General features: G+C 45.7%; 1 protein-coding gene across 1 annotated transcript in view; it reads left to right on the forward strand.

Annotated features, from left to right (window-relative positions):
* LOC146798602 (uncharacterized) overlaps nt 1–7551 on the forward strand; it is a 97311-nt gene extending 89760 nt beyond the window's left edge. Inside the window, exon 3 of the mRNA XM_085627992.1 lies at nt 5208–7551. Within this exon, the coding sequence (XP_085484118.1) occupies nt 5208–5462 (255 nt within the window). The 3' untranslated portion in view covers nt 5463–7551. The remainder of the gene's footprint in view (nt 1–5207) is intronic.
* The last annotated feature ends 12519 nt before the right edge of the window (nt 7552–20070 follow it).

Below are 20070 nucleotides of genomic sequence, written 5' to 3' on the forward strand. Positions count from 1 at the left end.
TTATGGATCTATATATTTATCACTTTTTTCTAATTTGGCATTTCCAATGCACTACCCTATCTCTCAGACTATACTTCTCTCAATATATCTTCTAGCCCAACTTTCTGATTCATCTCAAACTACTTTCTACTACACTTTCCAATGCACTACCCTATGTCTCACCCTATCAATATATCCTCTACATCCACTCTCTCATTTATCCCAAACCCCATACCACTACTATGACCCACAAAATAACCCTTGCTAGACTCTCTCCTACCCTACCCCTCTTTGCATCATCTGACACCTCTTTTTTACTATAACGATCCCCCAAAACAAACCTCTCTAAACTCTTCCCTCGGACTCTTCCCTTCCAAAAACCCTATTTACTCATCCAAAAGTCCCCTCCTACTGCTATGACCTGAAAAAAAAATCCTTCACTCTTTTATCCCTCCGCCATCTTTTTCAATCAAAATAACAGACTAACATGTTCACTTCTCAAATTCCATATTCCACTATCCTAACTCACCACTAATCCTTTATGGGTTCCAGAGTAGCGTGCTACTCGCCAATAAAGCATATCAACACCCCATCAGGGTTACAAGCGCTATATAAATGCAAACCTTTTTGCCCTTTTCCACCCCTCCAAAACCCTTCTCAATCCAAATAACTGACTAACATACCCACCACTCAAATTAATTTCATGTTTCACCATACTAATTCAACAATAATCCTTATGGGTTCTAGAGTAGCGTGCTACTCGCCAAAAAAGAGCTTCAAAACCCCATCAGGGGTAGCAAGCGCTATGTAAATACAAACCTCTTTCCCTCTTCTATCCTGCCACTTACCCTTCTCTATCCAAATAACTGAATAGCATATCTACCACTCAAATTAATTCATATTTTACTATACTAATTTTCAACACTAATCCTTTATGGGTTCCGGGATAGCGTGCTACTCACCAGAAAAGAGCTTCAACACCCGTCAAGGGTAACAGATGCTATATGAATGCAAACCTTTCTTCCCCTTCTATCCCTTCGCTATCCTTCTCACTCCAAATAACTGACTAATATCCACCACTCAAATTACTTTCATATTTCACCATACTAATTCACCATTAATCCCTTATGGGTTTCCGGAGTAGTGTGCTTCAACACCCCATCAGGGGTAACAAGCGCTATATAAATACAAACCTATCCTTCCGAATCCAAATAACTGACTAATCTATCCAGCACTTAAAATTTACTTGCATGTTTCACTATACTAATTCAACACTAATCCTCTATGGGTCCCGAAGTAGCGTAATACTCGCCAAAAAAAGTGCTTTGACACCTTGTCAGTGGTAGTAAGCGTAATACAAATGCAATTACAATACAATACAATATAAAACCGTGGTCAGGCGATATCCCTTATTTCAGGTTTTGAAAGGGACAAGAGGGCCAAACTTGCTGAACTCGAAGAGGGCGTACTGTGACAGGAGCAATTCCGCATGACAGTGAATAGACTGGAAGTACGACACTCTTTGGCCTTAAAACAAAGGGAATATAAAGACCTAGCCAAGGAGGCTGGTGGGCACTACATCGCGCCACGAGCCATTGCCTCTATGACATAGGGACTAAAACAGAAAGGCTTCCGGCGTGGCTTGACAAGAGAGATCAGTCCCGAAACTGGAACCTGGAGGCCAAGACTGGGGTGGGGAACTGGTTAGGGAAAGAAGCCGTATAGCAGAAGCATTCGCAGATTATTGTGCTCAAATATAATCCCCGGCTGTAAATATGATGACCGATGATTGGGGCACTTTTATTGATGGGATGGATATATGTCTATTTCAAGAGACGTGGGCCAGGGAAGAGGAAAGGAGATTGGGATTCGCGGGCTTCCATATACCTGCTCGATGGGGGGGGAAGGGACGACCATCTGGGGGTCTCACTACATGGGTGGGCACCCATCTGGGTTGCATAGCTGAGTCTGTCTCCACCCACTCGGATGACATACAATGTGTGATTTTGAAGTGGCCTAACAGCTTTAAGCTCGCTATTGTGAATGTTTACTCGAGACCTGTTGGTGTAGCTAACGAGTCCACTACGGTGGATGAGCTATCAAATTTTTTGCATTCTATCCCAACGGATACGTTTTTACTATTAGCGGGAGATCTGAATTGCCATTTCGAACCCCTCCCAGGGATGGATTATGGCGCCCTTGCAACTGAGGATGATTATTGGTCCGTTCCCCCAACTCAATCTCCACACTCCAGGTCATGGTCTCCTCTAGCGATACAGATAACGGCCCTCACACTAAGTCATTCAATCAGGGCCTGCAATGGACGCACTCGCTCTGATATACCCTCTAGGTGCACATATAATAAAAAGGGCCATGAATCACGCTTAGATTATATTATGGTTGGGACAAAGCTGTGGTCGAAGGTCATTGACCTGGAGGTAATTGCAAGGGATGACAGCGATCACAATTTATTGAGGCTGGAGATGGTTTTTCCGGCCCCACGAGCGAAAGAATCAGGATACCGGGATGATTTGGGAGATAGGGCAGTTTTAACGAATGACCGGCACAGGGTCAAGTGGGATAAGGTGGCGGCATCCTGCAAGGACCTGGCAAAATTATATAATTCAATTTTACCATGGTTTATTGAATTAGATATCCTAAACTCCCAACAACCTTCTCCTGATTTTAATATTAAATTGCAGGCTCTGCATACGAATTTAGCTAGTACATTACTTGCTGTTTTCAATCCACCAGTTACCAAGAGAAAGAAAAGGATTCCATTTCCCTCTTGGTTTAATGATGCTTGTCGCTTGGCAAAAAAAGAATTGATTAGTGTACTAAAACTTTCCAGCGACAAGACTCTCATCGATGGCAAGAGAACACATTATAAAGCTATGCTGAAGCAGGCCAAACTCGACTGGGACCACGCAAAATGGACTGATCTATCCTGTGCTTTAGAACAGAATGATGCCCGTAAATTCTGGGCTATAGTTAATACTGGAAGCGGTGATCCTAAACCCGCAACCGAACCCAATATAGAGGCAAACGTTTGGGAAGAACATTTTAAGACCTTGTATGCTGCTGAACCTAATATGGACATGACCTCGGTTCTAGCAGCATTGAATGACCCCCACGACACCTTAGAGTTCACGGTTGAGGAAGTTGCCAATGCTATTTCTAAAATTGTAACCAGGAAGGCGCCGGGGCTAGATAAATTGCCGGGAGCTTTTTTAAAACATCAAACGGGGATCTGGGGACCATACTTGTGCATTATATTCAATGCAGTTCTGAGAGGAATGAAGGTTCCCTGCACCTGGCTGGGTGCAGAAATTGTTCCCATCTTTAAGAAGGGATCCCCTCTGCTACCGGTCAATTATCGGCCCATCAGCCTCATAGATGTCCCGCAAAAATTTTTTGCGCCGCTCATCCTCAACCGACTACAGGACTGGATGGAGGAGAATGCTATATTGAGCCACTACCAAGCGGGGTTTAGGAGGAATACCTCTACCATGGATCAAATCTTTCGCCTGCTTTTACTATTCTGGAAAACGGCAAAGATAGAGGGTGGCAGCCTCTACATGGTATTCATGGACCTCCGCTCCGCCTTTGACTTGGTACCCCGTGGAAAACTTTGGACTGTGCTGCTCAGTTTGGGTGTCCCACCACCAATCCTGGAAATACTGATGAAGCTGCATGAGGGGAATTTTGCCCGGGTTCGATGTGGGAAGAATGGGGCACTGTCATCTAAGTTCCCCATTGACAGAGGGGTCAGGCAGGGGTGCGTATTAGCGCCTACCCTGTTCTGCCTATATGTCAATGGTGTGATTTCCCATCTTAACAGTGCCCCTAACAACGATGCCCCAATTTTGGCAGGTAGCAGGGTGCCGGCGATTATGTTCGCGGATGACACTCTGCTTCTCTCAAAGTCACCAATGGGAATCCAGCGTGTGCTCGATAGTTTCGAGGACTTCTGTAGAGGTCGTGGCCTGGAAATTAATGTTAACAAAACAAAGTACATGGTCTTTAATCCCTCGCCCTCCACACGCCCGAATCCCAAATTAGACTCAGTAAGTCTGGAAAGGGTTAAAACCTTTGAATACCTGGGAGTAACCCTAAGTGAAAGTCTCATATGGGCCCCACAACAAGCTAAAGCGCAACTGAAATGAACCCAGTACACAGGGGGTATCCTTAGGCTCTCTAATGTCTCCACATATAAACCCATCAAACCTCCGCTGGAGATCTATAAGAGTCAGGCGAGGGCCGCAATTTTGTATGGTGCGGAGCTATGGGGGCACTCAACAGGGTCAGAATTTCTTAAAATAGAAAACAAGTTCATCAGGCAGCTATTGACACTTCCGCAAAGCACTCCGCTGCAACCCTTGAGGATGGATTTGGGTCTGAGGTCCATCGATGATGAATTAGCTCTGAAACCCCTCAGGTATTGGCACAGGTTGTGGACAACGCCCGAACTTTCGTACTACAGAGCAGAGTTGAAGGAAATATTGTCTTGCAGGGGTTTACTAAAAATCCCCTGGTTTATGTTTTTAAAATTCCAGTTTACCAAACTTGGGTTGCATGACATGTGGTATGACCCTGAAAGGAGTTGTCAGGTGATCCCGCGGAAGCTCCTCACCAAGATCTATGCGGCTGAGCAACTTACAAGAGCACAGTCTGCTCCCAATATTGGAGTTCTAACTAAATCTTTTTTAAGTTTTAAGGATTTTTATCAATTTGAGAACTTTATGGATATTATTTATCCCATCTCATCAAGAAAATTATACCTCCAATGGAGATATGGTACTCTACCTTTGAGAGCTTTCACTGGCAATTGGTCACACAACTCAACCAGGGCTTGCCCTGGCTGTAGCTGTGACAAAGAGGTCGAGCTCCATGTACTGTTTTTTTGCCCTGTATATATAAAAGCAAGGAAATATTGGTTGGTACCTATCTGCAAAAATATGGGCTTTCGACAGTGTAGCCATGCTTTTAGAATTTTTAAGACAGATACATCTGAATGCATAGTTTTCGCAGTCTCCCAATTTCTATTAGCAATGTGGAATAAGAGAAGGGGTCTGGTGAACATCTAATGAAATGCAATGATATATTATTATACAATGTATGGTCTGTTCTTGTATATGTCTAATTTTGTATTCTTTTTAAGGCAAATTGCTGAAATAAAGATGATCTTGATGATGATGATGACCGATGACACCTGTGCTTTTCTCCAGGACATACACGCGTGGCAGCTGGTGGGGGCGGATCAGGAATTCTTGGTGGCGGATATTACAGAAGAGGAACTGATGGCGGCGGTGAGGGAGCTTCGCTCCGAAAAAGCCATGGGCCCAAACAGGGTCCCAATTGAACTGTGCGAAATGCTGGCAACCAAGCTAGCCCTCCACCTCCTAAAGATGTATAAGGAGAGTATACAGCGGGGCTCCCTGCTGCAAGATCAGAGACTGGCCACCATAGTGGTCATACGTTAAAAGGGGAAGCTGCCAGAGGATTGCGCCTCCTGGTCTTGCTCTTATATGCTGAAGTCAAAATACTGCCCAAAGTTTTAGCCGCATGCCTAATTACAGTGATCCAAACATTGATACACCCGGACCAGTCGGGATTTATGCCCCCCCAGAGTACCACACTTAATCCCCAGCACATCCACAGGGTATTGGAATAGAGGAACAACTTACTAGATCAGGCCCTGGTACAATCATTGGATTCCAAAATGGCATTTGATTAAGTGGAATGAAAGTATATATTTGAGATGCCCGTAAATTTGGGATTCAGCCCTCACTTCGTGCAATGGGTCCACCTCCTTTAGTCTGGACCAATGGTGAAGGTTAAAATTATTGGCGTGCACTCCCGAGCATTCAAACTCCAGAGAAGTACCAGGCAGGGTTGTCCCCTGTCTCCACTAATTTTTGCTCTGGCCCTAGAACCCTTGGCGGCATGGATCCATCAGGATCCAATGGTCAGAGGACTGCAATGGGGGGAAGGGGTACAATAGGAAGGCAAAATATCATTGTACGTGGACGATGTGCTGCTTTACATGGCTGACTTCGCGTTAACGTTGGCTTGCTTAATGCAAATTATTAAAAATGTTGGCAAATACTCTGGCTACATGATCAACTGGCACAAATGTGGTGTATCCGTTTGAGGACCATTTCCTGCGCCTGCTAAAGGACTGTGCGGCAACAGTGGTGCACACGGACTTCTGTTACTTGGGAATATATATTACACCAGAAGAGCAACCTGGTCCACTACTAGATAGACTGCGGCAGAATGTACAAAATTGGTGGTCTTTGCCACTCTTTCTATTAGGGATCGCAGCACTATTCAAAATGATTTCTTTGCCAACCTTTTAATTTGCACTGCAGAACACCCAAACTTACAAGAGTTTGGTACGATGGGGGCATAGCCTTGCCAGATATTTAGAGAAACTATTCAGCAGAACAGCTGAGCATGATTAATAACTGGTTTTCCCGCAATAGATGGAACCAGCGTTCTGTATGGATAGATCTGTGATGACACTGTTCTTATCAGTGGACTGCTCCCTTCCCTGCACAGCTCCTCCTGGTAGCTGCTGCTCCCGAACTCCCTGCAGCTGACCTTCTGACCCCTGGTCAGTGGTTCGAGACCCTCCTCCACTCGCAAGCTCCTGCCTGCACCTCATCCCTGGTGGTCTAGCGGTAGAACATCTCTGCTCTGCTGCTGGCCTGCCCACTGTCTCTCTCCTCTGTCTTTCTCTAATTTTCCCCTTTCCTTTTAACTTTTCACCTTTTTTGTAGCACTTTTTCTCCTTTTATTTTTCCTTTTTCCTTTTTGCTCCTTTTTTTTGCTTTTGCCCCTGCCGCTGCGTTCTCCTGTGGCGCCGCCCCCTCCCTTTTTTAGACACAGACAGTGTCTGGCTGCATGTGCTACCTGTAGCTGAGACCGCGTATTTGTGGCCTGAGGCATACATATCAGATGATGCTCGGATATTGACAGACCCAAAATAGATCCACATAACGGGAACCTCTCAGACAGCCCTTATCTTGAGTTTGTCTTTTACACCCAATTCTATTTACCGTTTTACCCATGCAGTGTGCTTCAATCATTCCATAGAAGCTAGGTTGCATTCACTGATGAGTGTTGTGAACCAAACCATTCAGCCCTCCATTAACCGGGCAGACGTACTCCCAATAGAGGATATTTGTTTTTATTTGCTGTGGCTTTTCCTGAAGAAGGCACTGTTGTGTTGAAACACGCGTAGGATACCATCCTGGGTTGCAGCCATTCAGTGACACAGATACGAGTTTTAAACCTATCTAACAGCCTGTATCTAGGGCCTTTTTCTATCGATGCCCAAATTTCAAATCATCAAAAAGACAAGATGACTTTAAATATGAAATACTTATAAATCTCTGTTCTACACTTTTCTTGTCTTTGATGTATATATTAGTATTGCTGGGTATGAATAGTGTGCAACAAGCGTGATTGATGATATGGTTGCGGTGTGCCTGTGGATTGTTTTAGATTTGATTTGTATTTATATTTATTACTTAATCTTTAATAAAAGTAATTTTTGTATTTTGTAAAATACACTGTTTGTTTCTGTCTCTCCTTATGTTGAGAATGATTATAGTTATGTGTTATGTTAATTTTGATTTGCCCTAGGAATTTACATTATGCCGCCCCCTCCAGTGCCACTTTCCCGCTTGCCGTGTTTCCCGCCTCACAGCTGTCCAGCCCCCCCAGCACACTACTTAATGGCGACCGCTGCACAGTGAAGGTGCAATCCACAGATCTTATCAGTGGACTGCTCCCTTCCCTGTAGAGCTCCGCCTGGTAGCTGCTGCCCCAGAGCTCCCAGCTACTGACCTTCTGATCCCTTGGTCAGTGTTTCGAGACCCTCCTCTACCCGCAGGCTCCCGCATGCACCTCTTTTGTAGCACTTTTTCTCTGTTTATTTTTCCTTTTTGTTCCTTTTTTCCACTTGTGCCCTTGCCGCTGCATTCCCCTGAGGCCCTGCCCCCTCCAGTGCTACTTTCCTGCTCCCCGTATTTCCCACCTCCCACCTGTCCAACTCCCCCCACACTTCTTAATGGTTGCCGTAGTGCGACTGCGCTGATGGCACGCCGAAGGCGCTCCAAATGCATGCACGTCTGCACCCATCTGTGCCTGGACTGCAACCAGCGCCACGGACCCTGGTCCTCAGACCCGTCACTGCTACAAAGCCTGCACCCTCGATGCCCTAAACCCCAGAGGCAACACCACCTGTTACCTTGTGATGCCTCGCAACACCCAAGGCCCCTTCTCTTGCCCCCGCTGCTTGCACACCCTCACCCACCTCCGCATTCCAGCTCCTCCCACCGCTTCATCGACCCACAGCATACCCTACCATCTCAGCTGCATCCTCCTCAACACTTGCTCCCTCTACAAACACGCCACAGAAATCTGGGACCTCCTTGACTCTATCTCCCCCGACATCGTCTTCCTCACGGAAACCTGGATGAACCCCAGCTCAGCCCCGAACATCGCCACCGCCATCCCCAATGGATACAAGATCATCCGCAAGGACCGCACCCACAAACCAGGAGGAGGCATTGCCATCATCCACAAAAACAACCTCCGCCTGACCACCCACAGATGGCCCAACGACAAGCATCGAACACCTCTACTTCCAGGGCCAGACCAACCCCAACATCACCTTCCACGGCACCCTCATCTACAGACCTTCTGGCCCCCGCCCATCCTTCACCGATGCCATCATCAACTTCATCGCACCCCAGGCTCTCGCATTCACCAACTACATTGTACTCTGCGACCTCAATTTTCACCTGGACAACCCCAATGACCTGAACACTGGATCCCTTCTGAAGAACCTCGCCAGCGTAGGACTCAAGAAGCTAGTCACCTCTACTACCCACTCAGCAGGACACATGCTCGACCCCATCTTCTCTGCCAGTGAGAATGTCACCTTCAGCCACACCTCCGAAACTTCTCTGGACCGGCCACCACTGCGTTCATTTCACCTTCACTAAACCCACCGTCACCATCCCGCCCACCACCTCCCCCACAGAACCTGGAAAAATGTCACCAAAGAGCAGCTCACCGCCTCCCTTAGCACAACCCCACCGTCAATACCCACAGACGCCAACACCTCCACCAATGTATCTCCAACTGTGCAGACTCTCTTGCACCCCACAAGAAAGCCGCCAGCAAGAAACACTCCAAGAAAGTAGATTGGTTCAATCCTGCCCTTCAGGAGTCCGGTCGCACCTATATACAGCTCAGGAAGAGATGGAGGAACAACAAGGCCACGGAAGCCTATGCAGCCTTCAAAGCGCCATCACCCCACACCACCTCCTCCTAAAAACTCCATAGAAAATGACCCTCCAAGACAGAATCAACACCAGTGCACACAACTGCAAGGAACTGTTTTCCATCGTCAAGATATTTACCAGACCCAACAGCGAGACCACAGACATCCCACCCACCCAAGACCTCTGCAGCAACTTTGGCACCTTTTTCCACCACAAGATCAGACAGATCTATGACAGCTCTGACGCACCCAAAGACACCGGCCCCCAACAGATCTTGCTCAACTGGACTCCACTCACCACGAACGGCTCGCTCAAGGCCATGAAGAGCATCCACTCCAGAGCCCCCTCGGACGGCTGCCTGCACAACATCTTCCACAGAGCCGCCACCTCCATCACCCTGAGCTTTGCCACACCATCAACTGCTCCATCAAGATCGCCACCTTTCCCAACGACTGGAAACATGCCTAGAATAACCCCCATGCTGAAGAAGCCATCCGACAGACCTCAAGAACTTCAGACCCATCTCCCTACACTCATTCCCAGCCAATGTCATTGAGAAGTCCATCAACGCCCAACTCTTCAAGTTTATCGGAACCAACCACATCCTGGACACATCCCAATCCAGCTTACGAAGCAACCACAGCATCGAGACCGCCCTCCTCACTGCCACCATCAGCCCTCATCCTCCTGGACCTCTCGGCTGCCTTCAACACTGTCTCCCACCACACCCTAATCACAAGACTCCACGATGCTGGCATTCGGCCCAGACTCGATGCACTCCTTCTTCACCAGTCGAACACAGCGAGTCAGACTACCACCATTCTTCTCAGAACCCATAGAGATCAGCTGCGGAGTGCCCCAGGGCTCCTCCCTGAGCCCTACCCTCTTCAACGTCTACATGACACCACTGGCAGCCATTGTCAGGAACCACAGACTCAACATCATCTCATACTCCGACGACACCCAGCTGATCCTCTCCCTCACCAATGAACTCACAGCCGCCAAAAACAACACCCACAACGGGAAGATGGCTGTTGCCACCTGGATGGGAGACATCTGCCTCAAACTCAACTCGGACATGACCGAAGTCCTCATCCTGGGACTCACCCCCTCAGCTTGGGATGACTCCTGGTGTCCCACCACGCTGGGAACATCCCCCACACCCACAGACCATGCATAAAACCTTGGCATCATACTGGACTCTATATATAAAAAAATAGAGAGAGACCCCTTTTGAACACAAAGGGGCTGGAGTACTATTAAATAGTTTTAAAGTCAGCTATCCCTTGGAGTATAATTAGAACACATACAATGATCCCATCATCTTATTCAATCATACAATAATTCTATCCTCTAGAAAGCACCCTCACTTGCTTCCAATGATATCTAATTTTCAACTCCCAAATTTTGATACAAAGGACTACTTTATTAAAAACATATTGTTGTACAATTGTAATGACATTAAAAATTTTACAAACTGTGTGTAACACAATTTTTTCTAAAAAAAACAAACACAATATTGCATAAAGTACAGTACAATTAAAACATCATACAAAACAACATTTGGTCTTGTAAATGGTGCAAAGACTAAGTACATCAAGGCCTAGTTTTTAAATTTGTCCCAATTGATATGGTCTTTGAATGACAAATTGTGCTGTCAATTTTCTCTCTGTCTAACAAATGCTATTCTGGATATGAAATGTTGTTTTGTATGATGTTTTAATTGTACTGTACTTTATGCAATATTGTGTTTTTTATTCAGAAAAAATTGTGTTACACTCAGCTTGTAAAATCTTTAATGTCATCACAATTGTACAACAATATGTTTTTAATGAAGTAGTCCTTTGTGACAAAATTTGGGAGTTGAAAATTAGATATCATTAGAAGCAAGTGAGGGTGCTTTCTAGAGGATAGAATTATTGTATGATTGAATAAGATGATGGGATCATTGTATGTGTTCTAATTATACTTCAAGGGATAGCTGACTTTAAAACTATCATACTGGACTCCTCACTCACAATTGATTGATTAGTGATACCGCAGGGATGCCCGAACGCCCTACATGGCGGTGGAAGGCTGATGGACATACTTGGGGTGAATAAACAAGGTTGCTCAGGTGACTCTGGTCTGGGATGCTGAGATTCTGTGTACACTGAGGAAACAACCAGGGTGTGACAAACAGGATATCATTGGAATCTCCACAGTAGGAGACGTATGGACTCAAGGAGATATCATCACCCTGCCGTACAGGTAGCTACAACTGCATCATGAGCTCAGAGCAGTGCTGCCAAAGGGTACTGAACCTGCAGAATCCTCTCCACTGGAGGGTAGATTATTGGGAGATTCCATGCCCCAAAAGGCCACATCATTGACCTATAAAAAACGACTTAACCACACACCTGATGCCCTGCAATATTTAGGGAATCTATGGGATCGAGAGATGGCGGGTCTTGAAGTTATAGAGTCCTTGCACGCCCCAGGTATGTGGCCCTATGATCAGGCTTTCGGTCCAGTTAAGGATTTTCCATCGCTCCTACTAGGCCCGAGCAACAATGGTTCAGATGGGGAGGCTGACAAACATGCACTCTCTATGTGTCTGTGGATACACGGATTCTGTTTTTCACATCTCATGGGAGTACCCAGTAATACAGAAATTCTGGTCTGCAATGGTGGAGTGCTTGGGAGAAGTAGGGGGAAGTGGCATGACGGTCTCCGCCAAACAATGTGTTCATAATATCTGGGGAGAGGCAAGGGTTGGCAGGGTGCAGTGGACATGGATGATATTGGGCCTGGCAGTGGCAAAGAGAAATATAGCGAGGTAATGGAGCGGCAGGCAGGCCCCAGACCTGGGAATATGGAAGCAAGACATGGTGCATGGTAGCCGAAAAGGTGGTGTGTGATGGTAGAGGATGTCACCAGATGTGGGGGGAAATTTGGAATGGCTGGAACTCATATAGAGGCCTGATTCAAGGAGAATTGGGCCTAGCCAGCAAAGGTGTGGGAAATCTGAGGGGAAATCAGAGAGAAAAATACAGCGAGCAAGGAAACAAAGGTGGTATCAGGGAGGCTTGGACTAGGACTTGAAATTATTCTGAGATGTTCTGCAGGGCTAATGTTACAAGTTGCTGCTGTATGGCAAATTTCAATAAAAAGATATGTTTAAAAATAATGTCTTGAAGTTAAATCATGTTTATGTTTATATTACTCCATTTTGAACAACTTCATGAAAATTCTTGCTTGCCTCACAGTTAGTGGGAGAAGGTTTGGGATCCAGGTAGCTATCTTATCCACTTTGGATTATCGGAATGCAGTGTTGCTTGGCTTACCTAAATATATTATCTGTCATCTCTGGACTGTGCAAAATGCAGTTGCTTTGTTTGTTACTTCATTCAACTTAGAGCAATTCTTTTCAATCACAGTTGGACTTCCTTCATAGGCTACTAGTGAATAAGTTCAGCTTGTTTAAAACTTTGCATTGGATGCAAGATACTTGCTGCTACTTGTCTTGAGAATTTCAGCTATTAGTTTCAGCCCTACGTGCCCTCTAATATGCTTCATTTGTTGTCTCATGCATTCTTGCTCGTGCCCATATTATATCGCACCAGAGTAGGCAGATGCTTTTTTATTGGATCTCGCTCTTATATTTAGTGCACCAGGGATAAAAGACACTGCCAATATGAGTGCAGGGTAAGCCATACACCTATGAGAGTGCAGGGTGCAGCATATTAAAGCCATACCAGTTAGCATTGCCATTGCTTGTTATTTTATTCACATGCAATTGATGGTAAAAAAGAGTCAAGCAAATGCAATGTGTACTTGACTCATGATAGGGCCTGGTGCATAAAGTGACATAAAACACATTTGAACCCACTACTGCTCTAGCTCTTAGATCGAAGTGTTCAATTAAGTTGCACATTCATTTGTAAGATGTTTAGAATAGTAGAAAGAAGTGATGCTTACTAAAAAGAGCCAAATAACATATCCTTTGTCTCTACATGTCCTTGATGTGCTCATTGTAGGAGAACCTTAACAATGTGGTAGTTATTTTAATACATCATGAGAAACTGTGGATTCTTTATTGAAAATCAAATGAACTGATTTTATCTTTGTTTGATTCTGACAGATTTGAATGTTGCGTGCTACGTTCTAGAAAACAATGGCTTCATGATATATTAGCAACATTTTTGAAGGGGGCCATTTTAACCTGGGTGGAGCTGAAAATGCTTTTTTAGAACTGCCAAAAACTTTTAATCTCCTCAGTGACAGATCTGTAAGAAACGTTTCTTTGTTCTGACCATAACAGAACTTTTGGGTGAGTCTCCAGCTTCGTATATTCAATGACCAGTCTTCGTTTGATTCATTCCACTTAAGGAGAAATGTGAGAACCTTTGTTATGACACTTCTGAACACAAGAAGCAGGGTTAGAAGTCTGGGCTGCCTTGCCTTGCTGAGTTGTAGTCTTATCAGGGCATCATGTTTCCATAGCCAGTGGAAGTTAGCTCATGTGCTTGACAGGTATATCTTCGTAGATGGATAAATTGTCATGATGTTTGCTCTGAGCTGCTTTGACTATCGAGCTCACGAGTATCCAACGTAGTTCAAAGATGGGATAATCTGTGTCAGAATTTCAGGACAACCATTGACCATGAGCGTTGGAAAATGGCAGTTTCTGAAGGAACTTTTTTGCTTTCCTCCTCCTATTTTTCTGACCTTTTTCTTGCCTTTAGCACACTCTGCACTTTAACATTGCTTACGAGTGCTAAAGTGCATGTGATCTCTTCTCTAAACATGCAATACTTGGTTTACACCTGTTTGGCATATTTAATTTACTTGTAAGTCCCTTGTAAAGTGGTATACCATATACCCAGGGCCTTTAAATTAAAAGCTATGAGTTGGCCTGCAGCACTGATTGAGCCACCCACACCAGTAGTCCTGTAAATATATCTCAGGCCTGCCACTTCAGAGCCTGTGTGTGCAGTTTTACTGTCACTTTGTCTTGGCATTTAAAACCCTTTGCTAAGCCTTAAACTCTCTTTTTATTGCAGATAAGGCACCCCTAAGGTAGGCATAGGTTGGCGATAGGGCAGGGTGCTGTGTAAGCAAAATGTGGAACGTGTATTTTTAAATTTTGCATGTTCTGGTAGTGGAAAGCACCTAAATTCATTTTTCACTACTGTGAGGCCTACTTCTCTCATAGGTTAACATTTTGAATTCCTTGACATACTTTTAAGCTGTAATTACTGAATAGAAAGAAGTAGCTGGGTCATGTGTCATACCTTTGGAATGGTAATGATAAATCCTCTTTACTGGTAAAGTTGGATTTAACATTACTGTTTCAGAAATGCCCCTTTTTGAAAGTGGATATTTCTCTGCAATTTACAGCTCTGTGTGCCTGCAGCCTGTCTCAAATACATGTCTGGGGTGGCTGACAGCTATACTTTGAGCATTCCCTCTGGGCAGCCACAAACACAGGAAGGTTAGCAGTGTCTGAGCACTCGTCTGCATTCTGGTGGCTCTTCCTGGGCAGTAAGGGAGGGTGGAGCTGTCACTGACACCTGAACAGGCAGTGCTCTGTTCCCACACAAAAGGCGGATTACCCCCCACTGATAGTCTGGAGCCAGGGCTGGAAAGACAGGGCTTCTATGCACTTCAACTACCCTTCTTTGAATTCACCCCCACTTCCAAGACAACTGGGTATATGTACTGGATTCTGACACTTCTGGACCTGTAACTGAACTCTGTTAGAAAAAACTGTTGTGCTGCACCAAGAACAGACACTCTGCTGGACTGCTGATCTGGAAGACCTGCTTTTCTATCGCACTGCCCTGCTGCCTGCTGCTCTCTGACCCTGCTGAGTGAGAGCTGGACTCTACCTAACAACCAAAGTGATCCCCAAGGGCTTGCTGGATTTCCTCCTGTTGCTTGAGACTCAGGGCTATCAAAGTCTCTACCCCTACCATTGTGCTTGGTTTACTAGAAGTGGACGCTGATACTTGAACCAGAGAAAACAACACATCTACAGTATGCGTGTAGACCCTGTTGCTGGAGTAGAACCAGCACATCGCACTCGTGTCTGCCACATTGCATCCAAAACTACCACTTTGGAACCAATGCATCAATGCCACAGAGTGTGGAAAATAGACGCATTGCCCCTTCAGTGTGGACAAGATTGACGCATCGCCCCTCGAGCGTAGATTAACCCAGAGCATCGAAACTGCCACTTTTGGAACTGTCACTTCGCTCAACTGATCTGACTCAATGTCACCACTGCTTGAAGAAAATCGATGCATCAACTTGACTGCTGGCTTGACATTTACACATTGCTTGTCTGCATGCTGCATCTTGCTGTTACAACCAGGATCAAGGTTCTCTGTTCACCGGGCCTGCGTGGCTCTTGTCCCCAGCCTGCGCTCTATCGCGGTTGGCCTAAACTGTTGACTTTGCATCAGTCCCGCCTGATCAGATAACCCCCATTTGCACTTATAGTTTCTTAGTGCTGTAACTCTTTTTTTTACTTTACAAATTCATATCTTGACTTTTACTTATACGATTTTTGTCAATTTGGTCTTGATATATTTATCCAATTATTGTCTATTTTTCTATACCAGAGTGGAGTCTCTTTATAGTGTTTACATTGTGTTACAGTGTGTTGTGTTGCACATGTACTTTACACATTGCCTCATTAGATAAGCCTGACTGCTCTGTGCCGAACTTCCAGAGGGTGAGAACAGGTAATCTTTAGATTTGTATGTAGCTTACCTTGACCGGTGTGGTGGCCCCTACTTGGACAGGGTGCATAACTCTGCCAACTAGAGAACCCATTTCTAACATTCCAATGGCACAGAGCAGTCAGGCTTATCTAAAGATGCAATGTGTAGTATTTGTGCAAGTCAAAAGTTTACAGGGCTAGTAGTGTGGTTGGCACAATCAGTGCTGCAGGCCCACTAGTAGTATTTAATTTAAAAGCCCTGGGTATATGGTATACCGCTTTAAAAGGGACGCACAAGCAAATTAAATTTGCCAACAGGTGCAAACCAATTATACCATGTGTGGAGGAGGGAGCACATGCACTTTAGTACTGGTCAGCAGTCCTAAATCCAACAAAAGGAAGGCCAGAAAAATAGGAGGAGGAAGGCAAAACGTTTGGGGTTACCCTTCAGAGAGGGCCATTTTCCAACAATGTGCATGAATGCCATATATGTTCATGATATTTATATTTATCCTACTTACCTCTGACTATGTTTTATTTAGAATCATTGTAAGTCAATCTACATTGAGTATTTCTATTAGGATTGATAGCCATGTACAAAAAACGTACTTACCTTCAGTAACATCTTATCTGGTAGAGACACTACTTCGCCTCAGATTCCTTACATTAGAATATTCCCCAAGCATCCGACTGGATCTGGAGGTTTTTGGTGAACAGTAACCCTGCAGGCCAGTAGGTGGTGTCATTGGTCTTCACATGGCATTGGTGGCGACATCCGTGCTGGAAATGGCGTTTGCGGTGCCTATATATGCGCCATCCCAGCGTGCCGACGTCAGTTTCCGTTTTGAAACTTTCCACGCCAGAAGCATGTATCGACCAAGAACACTGACCTCTGGTGCATTAAACTAGGCCTCTTAAAAGGGAAACAACCCTGCCTGACAAATATCCAGGACAGCATATCTGTGAACTAACGCAGTGGTCGTAGCCTTGGCTCGGGTAGAATGAGCTTGAAGACCTTCATGAGGTTGCTTTTTCCCAATATTTAGCAGATCTTGATACAGAGCACTATCCACTGTGAGACGGTCAGTTTCTGCACTGCCTGTACTTTCTTTGCTCTGACGTACCCCACTAAAGGCTGATCATTCGCCCGAACTCTTTTCTGTGGTCAAGGTAGAACAACAATGCTCTTTTTGGGTCCAACTGATGAAGTATTTTCTCTTCTTTAGAGGGGTGAGACGGAGCATAAAAGGTAGGCAGAGTGAGGACTGGCCTAAGTGAAAGGGAGTTATCTCCTTCAGTAGGAAGGATGCTCTAGTGTGAAGGACCAGTTTGTCTGGATGGATGGGAAGGATGTGCTGACAGTGCTTGTAGCTCATTGACCCTTCGGGCAGATGTTATCGCTATTAGAAAGGCCATTGTCATTATAAGAAGCCTGAGTGGGCAGTTCTGTAGAAGCTCGAAAGGAGTACACATCAAAAATGTAAGAACCAAATTAAGGTCCCATTGTGGCATAATGAAGGGTACACGTGGGAACATGTGTTGGAAACCTTTCATAAACCTATCTACAATAGAGGATGTGAACAGGGGTGGTTTATCTGTTAACCACAGAAATCCTGATATGGCAGAGAGATAACCTTTTAATGCACCAAAATCAGAGCCCTGCTGGGCGAAGGTAAGAATGAACAATAGAACCTGAGAAAGAGGTGCAGAAAGAGGATCAACGTGTCAGTCTGTACACCATGCCACATACTTGCTCCAATGGCTGACGTATACCGTTTTGGGTGAGGGATGCCTGGCTGCTAAAATACCATGGCAAACTTCGGGTGGTAGGTCGAAAGCTGTCAACAGGTCGCAGCTCAATCTGTATGCATGAAGGCGAAGTGTTTTCAGGTTTGGGTGCAGAACTCTGCCCTGCTGTTGCAACAGAATATTCTCCTGAAGATGCAGCCTGATCGCAGGACCCATTCTCATGCTCAACAGCTCGAGATACCAGACTTTCCATGTCAATCCAGACACACAAGAATGACTTGGGTCCAGTCGTTCCTGATCTTCTTGAGAACTCTGGACAAGAGTGGTATTGGCAGAAAGGTGCACAGGAGGCCTGAACTCCACTCAAGACGAAAAGCATCTCCAAGCGAGAGCAGTATTGGAAACTCCAGCATGAAAAACTGCTGACATTGCATGTTCTTGATGAAGACAAACAGATCCAAGCAATGTTCTCTCCATTCTTGGAAGAGACCTTACGTTACCACCTGATGGAGACTCCATTCATGACCTGCTAGGCATTGACGGCTGAGTTTGTCCGCTCTGGCATTCAGAGAGCCACCAGGAATATGCCTTGGTGTTCCAGCCACGTCTAGAGCTGCAGTGTCTCTTGACAAATGGTCCACGACGCCACCTCACCCTAATTGTTGCAATACCACATGGCTGTGGTGTTGTCCATAAACACCAATATCAGCCTTCCCCTGATTGAAGTAAGAAAGGCCTTTAAAGGCAACCAGATTGCCCGAAGCTCACAGGTTGATGTGGAGTCCAGAATCCACCTGATACCAGAATCCTCTGATCTCTACCTTTCCCAGATGGCCACCCCAACACAGACGTGATGCATCTGTCACTACAGTTAGCTCTCGTTGGGGAAGGGAAAGAGGTCTGCCCTTGACCCAATTGCAGTTCATTAGCCATCACTGCAAGTCTTATGCAGTTCTCTCCGAGTTCTGGACCATGTCGTAGCGATTTCCCTGATGCTGTGCCCACTGGACCTTCAGTTCCCACTGCAGAACCCTCATATGCCAAAGGGCATGTGTCACAAGAAGGATGCAGGAGGCTATGAGGCCCAACAGCCCAACAGCCTCAGAGTCAGTCTCACCAAAATCCAGGATGGAGGTTGAAACATTGGTATCATTGCCTGAATATTCTGGACTCGCCTTTCTGGAGGATAGGCCCAAAGGTACACTGTGTCCAAAACAACTCAGATGAAAGGGAGCATCTGAGAAGAAGTCTGGGTGACTTTGGCATGTTGATAGTTAACCCCAGTGAGTGCAGAAGGTTTGCCATAACCTGAAGGTGGGAGATAACTGCCTGGGGGGAGCCTGCCTTCAACAGACAGTTGTCAAGGTAGGGAAATGCTGGAATCCAGATCCTCCGCAGATGAGCTGTGATCACCGCAATCACTTTTGTGAACACCCGAGGGTCACTGGTAAGGTCAAAGGAGAGCACAGAAACTGAAATTGCTCTTGACCGACCGTGAACTGCATGTAACACCTATTGGCAGGCAGGACGGAGATGTGAATATACGCATCCTTTAAGTTCAGTGATACCATCCAGTCTCCTGGGTCCAGGTCAGACAGGACATGCGTGAGCGTGAGCATTCTGAATTTCTCCTTTCTTGGGAAGACATTGAGAAGTCACAGACCTAGAATAGAACCCTAAACTAGCATGAATAGCAACCACAGCCTAATTCTGATGCCGGCACCTTCTCTATAGCTCCCTTGGCCAAGAGAGCTAACACCTACCGACAAAGCAAGGATGGGGAGTAGCCCTTTGGATGAACAGCAAAGCCCAACTGTCGGATGTTATTGACCTACAGTGGTGCAAGTGATGCCATATCCTGCTATCCACTGGAGGACAATGATGGTCGAAGGGCAAGCTAAAAGGGTTTGGAGGCTGTGACTTCCAGGGGAGGATGGTGGCAGACTGGTTGGACCCCTGGCTGCCTGTCTCACATGGTCTGTGGGATCTGTGTCCTCGGCCACAAAAAGATTGTGTAGGCTAATGGCTGGGGTGACTGGGCATTTAAAGATGCTTTTGGAAGCCCCTCTGATGGCCACAAGAAGGGGAGCAAGGTGGACTGGGGTTGGCCATGGAAAGGGCGAAGGACCGGCTGTAGCTCTGTTGTCCTTAAAGTGCTCTCTCTCCAAACAACTGGGAGCTGTCAAAGGGCATGTCCATGAGCAATGCTTGGACATTCCCTGAAAAGCCAGTGGTTCTCAACCAGGCATAGAGGCTAAGTGCTGCTGATTTTAAAATCTTCCTGCCTAATGAGTCTGTTGTGTTCATTCCACATCGTATGGCGAACTTGGT

The sequence above is a fragment of the Triturus cristatus genome, chromosome 9 (assembly GCF_964204655.1).
Source record: "Triturus cristatus chromosome 9, aTriCri1.1, whole genome shotgun sequence".
NCBI lineage: Eukaryota > Metazoa > Chordata > Amphibia > Caudata > Salamandridae > Triturus > Triturus cristatus.